Here is a 7609-nt window from a genome sequence, read left to right on the forward strand (position 1 = left end):
TAACTGTGGTTTCGTTCATTAGTCGATTTATCTTATATTCTAAACCCGCTTTATATGTAACCATAAAATTGACAGCGGAACAATGAACAAACGAATGACTGAATACACCGTACAAAATTGGTGTCAATTTAATTCTAAAATCACGTTACATATTCGTATCCAAATCCAAAATTAGTTGTTGAATTGTGTGACCAAAACATTGACATATTGGACTTTTCAGTTGTTTATGTCGAGGTTCAACAACTAAGACATACTTATGATAAACATCCATTGCCTTAGAGTCTGGTACAGGATGGTATAAAGGTTGTACACCTACCTTTGCGCTATCATGTTTGGGTTTGAATCTCAACCCAACTATAAACTGGCAGATTGGTAATTTTCAAGGAGGGTGTTGCATCACAATGTGTGAAATGCCACGGATGGATACCTGGGTGTCTTGCCTCTACCATTTATACTTTGGAAGTTAAAGATCCCATGGTATCTTTTGCGAAGAGTGAGTTATCGCCGGCACCCTGGACTAATTATTACAAATTCCTCCCCTGACAGATGGCAAAAAGCAAACCACCGAGACTATATTTGCAAAATGGCAAAAAGATCCTCACCGTGAAACTGGACTTCAACAACGCTGAACCTTCCCTTCAGGGAGAGCACCAGAGAGAGACCCAAAATAAATAAGCCAAACATCAATACATATAGTATAGGAAGTAGGAACCGATACGTACAAGACAGACAATCAAGACACAACACATTCATGACAAATTAAAGAGATGCTGCTGAGTAGTCCCTGCATACATTGTTATATTGATGAATTTGTACAACAAAGCAAAATTAGAACCAAACCATTTATTGATGCACTGCTCTAACCTTGAACTCCTCCGTGTGAACTCCAAATATAAACCCAAAATGCACCCTCACATGAATCGGTATATAACTATACATCACATCATTAGAAAGAAACAAACATTCATCACATCCTTCATCAGTAGTTGTTTACACGTGGATTCATCCATTTTAGTTTCCAATCCTATTGGACTTGCAAAATAAACCATTCCGGGGACAAGGTCTTGACTCAGGCACTCATGGGAGTGATCTGTAAACCTGCATGTCTGCACCCCACACACCAAACCAGAATATATTGCCAGTGACTAGCGTTCGAATCAGGCCTTACAGCTTTGTATTTGCTGGTAATCACACTTGCAGAGAATCTCTCAGGATGAAATCCGATCTGGAGATCCTGAAAACAGTTACTGTTGTTGCTATTTTTCTTTTTTAATCGACGCTTTGTCTTACGGCCGTGCTTTTGGCCTCTGCAAGCACGGAACACAGCTTCTTGCGTTCCTGTCCTGATGCAGTGCCTCCATCGGGGGAGCTGATGTGCGTTCCATGGGGACTCTGCGGACAGGCCCTGGAGTCGGGAGAAATCGGCCGGCAGGCCCATGGTACGTGGGTAGGAGTGCGAGTCCCCCGGGTTGTGGTGCGTACGCAAGGCGTAGCGAGCTGAGCCCAAGATGTGGGTACAGTGAATAAGGGGAACTACGGACGGGGGAGGACAGTGGGGAGAATGCGGACCGGACTCCAGGAGAGCCGAGTGGGCCCACCCCAAGGCTAGGCTCCGGACACGGGTGGTTCTGGGCATGCCGATCCCTGGGATCGACGCGGTTGAAGACGAGTTCGATGGTCCTGAGCACATCCCCATGGCAGCGCTGCAGCGCGAGGCGGAGTGTTGCTGGCGCAAGTCCGGGGAACACTTGGCTCAGCAAATCTAGAGGGTCCCGATGCTGGGGAAAAGCAATAGACTCGGCGCTTGCTACAGGTGCCGAATGTGACTCCACATGGTTTGTAGGTCGCACGGTGCTTGTTGGACTTTTCTCGCCTGGGTGCAGGTCTGTGCGGCTCTCCCGAGGCACGGGACCCAGACACGGTGGTTCGGATGTGCGAGTGGGATCCAGAAATGTGGGTCCTTCTGAACTCGCGCCCATCTTGAGAAATGTTTCTTCATTGCTTTTCCACGAAGAGCTTGGACCTGTAAACCAAAGCATGTTGCCTTTAATAACAATAAAATCCAAACTTTCACATTTGAGATTAACACATAGGTACCGTATGTCATCGATTTCACCGGGACTGCCAACCTATCGATAAGAGTCAGTCAGTGATTGATTCAATGAACAACCCTACCAGATTTTTTGTCTGGACTAGCAGATTAACAGACATGCATACTCATCTCCAAGCTGTCTTGTCTGAGTTTGAATCTCGACCCAGTTATAAACAGTCATCCTCGTGTCTCACAGGCAAAGCAAGGCATCAATGAGTTTTTCGTCCCTCGGATGGATGTTAAATTGGGTGTCCCGTCTGACTAGGACAGTAAACTGGATGTCCTGTTTGCCAGAATTAGTCGGTGCACGATAAAGAGTCGGCAAGCTCTCCACGGCAGACTGAACAAATTCCAAATTACTGCCCTGACTTCCTTTTTTGAAGTGGCGACCCGTCCAGGATTGTATCCCGATAGCCACGAAACTGCTTCGGCAGAACAGTACTTGATATCTGTTCTGCATGAAATGAAACATGATGATGATGACGTTTTGTGTCTTCATCAGTCGGTATGTACAACGTTTATTCGTTTCAAATTGCTCGTTTGATTATGGTGAGGAATTCTCAAAATATCATTCGCCATGGTTTTAAAGCCAAAGAAAGGGCAGCCTTAAGGCTCATTAGAAAATGAGGAATAGACATATATCAAGCTTTTGATATAATCCAGCATCCCGCTTTGCTCTCCAAACTCTCTGCCTACGGCCTCCACGGCCAACTCCGCACATGGCTCACTGACTTCCTCAACTCACGAAGCCAACATGCGGCTTTCACAGGAATACTTTCATCTCCTCTCCATGTTAAGGCTGGAGTGCCCCCAAAAGCAGTGTTCTGGACCCAGTCCTATTCCCCATCTTCATCAACGGTCTCTTTGACTCGCTAGAAAATAGTCTTCATTTCTTTGCTGCCAAATCCACCCTCTGCCGTGACATCCCTCATTCTTCAGATGGGCAGGCAGCACCCTCTTCCCTCTCTTCAGACCTTGACAGTGTGCTCGTTGCCACAAGATGGACCAAACTCTCAGGAAGGAAAAAAATGAAAATTTGGAAGGAGGTGGGGTTGGTTAACGGGGGTAGAAAAGGTAGCTTTGACAGGCTAGTCAACACACTTGGAATATGCCTTTCAATCCTGACCAAGCTTGCTATCTCTAAAACCATCTGGTGAACTCCCCATCGCTCCACCGCCTCTCCCATCGACTTACTGAACAATCCTTTTGAGGAAGTGAAGTCCTTAAAACTCTTGAGTTTCACTATCAGCCAGGATCTTGGGAAAACCACATTTCAAAGTTGGCCTCCAAAGCCAGTCACCGACTGGGCATTCTTCGTCGTATAAAGTCCTTCCTTGGCACACCTGAACTTCTATTCACCTACAAGGCCTTCAGCTTGACACTGTGGAAAACAAGGCCTTAAAGATTATTAGAATCTTCTGCGATGAAGCCGAGTCTATGGCCTATCAATTTCCCATCGCAAACAGCTCCGTGGTCTATCTCAGTGGTCTCCTAGTCTTCTTCCGCCTACTTTCTGTATTGCACGTTCTAACGTCTCCTTTCTGGTCTTCCATGACTCTAGACTGTATACAAGAATTATGTTTTTTTAATTTTGAGTTCATGTAGTGGTCTTTACGCATCAGGTGCAACCTCGATTGGGCTTAAAAAAACAACACGATTGGGAACTTTAAACCGGGTGATTACTCGTTAATCTTTTAAAACCTCATCCAGTGATTATGAAATACTATGCAGCATATTAGAAGTTTGAAAAGAAAAACCTTCGCGAAAGTCCAGTTTAACCTTCAGACCAATCAACTTCAAGTCAACGTGTCCTGACCATGTCATTGTGACCTCAGAATGATGCGTTTTGTTATTTATCGAGTCAATAAAGTATGCATTGCAGGGACATACCTTGCTTAAAATTGTACAAGTAATAGCATAATCAAACGTTAATTATAATAATAATAACAATTTAACATTATGTTTTTTAGTGGACTATGGTGTGGACTAAAAAAAAATACCACCCATTCATGATCAGGACCATCCCTGTTCCAACTGCTTGTAACCCCTTTGAGCTGCTACCCTTAACGAACCATTGAAGTTCATGTTCAAGGGGTAAATTAAATTATTTATTATCATGAGCAAGCAGACCTTGTACACCATACAACCATGTCTGCCGAACCCGAAGCAATGTCGCCATCGTCTTAGTCTGTCGTTATTCGTTTTCCTTGAAGTATTGGTTTATAGCTGGTGGTACCTTTTTAAACAAAGGAACTCCTTTCACCTCCTCTGTCTCACCTTTCTTGTTTCACTCCTGCTTAAGTACCGGCGATCCATATTTTTGAACTACCTGTGAATTCTAACAAAACTGCCATCTGACCGATGACGTTGCAAGCCATTTGCACATTGGAACATGAATTTATAAAATAAAATAAAAATTTGCCTACAGACTTGTGACCGTTACGTATATTACTAAACAAATAGCATTACGTTGTTTTTGAATGCCCCCATGTTGGGGTTAAACAATCCATGACTGACAAACCAGCTTGTTTTGATATGACGGTGGCGGAGGTTGACATGGATGAGAGGTGTCGAGCTAATCTTTTGATATCGTTTTAAATATGCGTTTCCCAATTGGCAGTTACCAGATTATGTCACAGGTTGTGACCACAGCGTGGTCATTCTTGTGCATAATCATTGTATTATCAAGTATCGTCTGGTTTCGCACCTCCAACTCGACTCGACGGTCACGCGGTGCTCGAGTGCAGAGAACCCAACAACTGTGTAAAGCCCAAACCAGAACTGAAACATCCCGAACGGTAACTGGAAACATAATATAATAGTGGTGGATCTGGTATGGAACATTGTAACAGCAAATTTACTTTTCCAAGGGTCCTCATTGAGATCAGGGTCCTGCTGCCTATGTGCTAATTCGCCGCTGCATCAATGGCAAGCTTTAAACGTGACATCAGTGCAGATAAGAAAGTGACATCTTTAGGATGGAGAAGTACAAATCGCTTTCTTCTTTGTGCATTATTACCTGCAACATGACCATATTCGTTTTCCGACGCACCCCCCATGGTCCACGATCGTGCTCAATATTATGAACACCTGCAACAAATTGTGACTATAGTATGACGCAGTATTCGTGCTGGTGGAACACTCAAGTGTGCTGTTTGAGTCGGGAATGTTTCCGTATCTTGGAGCCAACCATGGACGGGAAAATGATTCGTAAAGCAAACACGCAATATTATATCTATAAAAAAAAATAACCACGTGATGTTCTATCTATCACATATATAAAATTATATATATATATAAAAATAATAACCACATGACATGATGTTATATCATATTATCATATAATAACCACGTCATGTTATATCTATCATTTATATATAAATAATAATAATAACCACTTCATGTTATATATATATATAAAATAATAACCACGTGATGTTATATGTATCATATATATATATATATATATATATATATATATATATATATATATATATATAAAATAATAACCATGTGATGTTTTATGTAATATATATATATATATATATATAAAATAATAACCATGTGATGTTTTATGTAATATATATATATATATATATATATATATATATATATATATATATATATATAAAAAATAATAACCATGTGATGTTATATGTATTATATATATAAAAGAATATATATATATATATATATATATATATATATATATATATATATATATATAAAAATAATAACCACGTGATGTTACATCTATCATATATATATATATATATATATATATATATATATAAAAATAATAACCACATGACATGATGTTATATCCATTATATATATATATATATATATATATATATATATATATATATATATATATATATATATATATATATATATATATATCCTGTAATCCGGCTACTCGGAGGCTTGGATTGGAGGATCGCTTGAGGACGGGAGCTCTGCGCTGGTCCGCGATATGAGAGGGTGTAGGGCAGCCCGGAATCATGGCGAAACCCAATCATTATCCCTGTGTCGAAAGAGGCGACCAGGGTTGCGTCAGGCAGGGCATCCGGCGTAAAACCTGTGCCAAATCAGTATGCGGATCATAACGTATGATCCGCTGTGGCGACCCCTAACGGGAGCAGCCGAAAGACGAACAACAACATATATATATATATATATATAATAACCACGTGATGTTATATCTATCATATTTATATAATAATAATAATAATAACCATGTGATGTTATATATATATATATATATATATATAATAACCACGTGATGTTATATCTATCATATATATATATATATATATATATATATATATATATATATATATATATATATATATAAAAATAATAACCACGTCATGTTATATCTATCATATTTATATACATATATATATATATATATAATAATAATAACCATGTGATGTTATATATATATATATATATATATAATATAATAACCACGTCATGTTATAGCAATTTCAACAAGGCTATTACAACAGGTTATGCAATGAAATTGCACAGTATTCACGTGGTGACGTAATGACAGTACATATGGTGCAGTCAACACAACCCACGTGATGTAAACACCGTGGAACTCACCGTTTACCGCTTGCCCGTAGAGCATGTGTAAGCGTCGAGCTTGACTCTCCTCGGCCGCTTGCTGCCGTCTCAATGCCACCTGCGCGGCCATGACCCGTTGCCGTTCGGCGATGAGCGCGCACTTGGCGCACAGACAATCCCGCCAGCGGCAAAAGCGCTTGTGACCTTTGAGCGCCGACACGACGCCGTGGTTGCGGCAACGAGCACACTTGGGCGTACGGGAGGACGAGGAGACAGCCGCCGCCGCCGACGACGAGGAGGCGCGAAGGAGCGTCAGGTTCGGACGTAGGAGCGCTCCGGGCATTGGAATCAACCCAGAGGGCTCCGAGTTGGCGGTGCCCGCGCGGTACTCCATCAGACGGTCTCTCAAGTGGTCCATACATACATACGGTCTTGGCTTCACAACACGGGATCTCACTTCCCTTCAAACGATGGTCCCGCTGCACTCACCACGAAACCACTCACACTCACCTTCTGTTGTTTATTCAAAACGATTCGAATCTTCCTCCGCACCACCGTGTCAACAAACAACACCACCACCGCCACCACCACCACCACCACCACTTCCCTCAACGTATTCAAAGCGTCTCGAGCACCTCACGCCGCGATACCTGTTACAGCACTGGGACGAGGCTGTTATAAAGTGCGGGGAGGTTGGGCTAATGGATGGTGGAGGAGGGTGGGGATCGATCAACAGCCACTTAAATCCGATATCGCGCATTCTCGGTGGTGGCGCATTGTAACATTTTACTGTAATTGTGGAAATGAAAATGTAAGATTATACGGACGTGTATAATTACGTGGATAGGAAACAGCGCGCTCCAAGCGCGGGTGTCGACACGATGAGCGATAATATGGAGGGCGCACTCTGTTTTCCGTGTAACACACGGTCGCGTTCACTCC

The 7609-nt window shown here is 41.9% G+C and overlaps 1 protein-coding gene across 1 annotated transcript; it reads right to left on the reverse strand.

The window, feature by feature from the left end:
• Nucleotides 1-828: 828 nt before the first annotated feature.
• Nucleotides 829-7335, reverse strand: LOC147016876 (doublesex- and mab-3-related transcription factor A2-like). The gene is made up of 2 exons (XM_085846010.1): nucleotides 6707-7335; nucleotides 829-2023 (listed from the first exon to the last, which is right to left on the reverse strand). Exons 1-2 carry the CDS (start codon nucleotides 7083-7085, stop codon nucleotides 1287-1289), a joined length of 1116 nt encoding a protein of 371 aa, XP_085702136.1. The 5' UTR covers nucleotides 7086-7335; the 3' UTR covers nucleotides 829-1286.
• Nucleotides 7336-7609: the final 274 nt, after the last annotated feature.

This window comes from Eptatretus burgeri, chromosome 11, assembly GCF_056783735.1.
Source record: "Eptatretus burgeri isolate ZD-2024b chromosome 11, Ebu_testis_v1, whole genome shotgun sequence".
In the NCBI taxonomy this organism is placed as follows: Eukaryota; Metazoa; Chordata; class Myxini; order Myxiniformes; family Myxinidae; genus Eptatretus; species Eptatretus burgeri.

Bases quoted from the DNA above. Each gene is read 5' to 3' on its own strand.
- LOC147016876 (XM_085846010.1), bottom strand. From the start codon at position 7,085: ATGGACCACTTGAGAGACCGTCTGATGGAGTACCGCGCGGGCACCGCC. The intron at 2,024-6,706 runs GTGAGTTCCACG...TTTGGTTTACAG, and splicing joins CTACGGGCAAGCGGTAAACG to GTCCAAGCTCTTCGTGGAAA.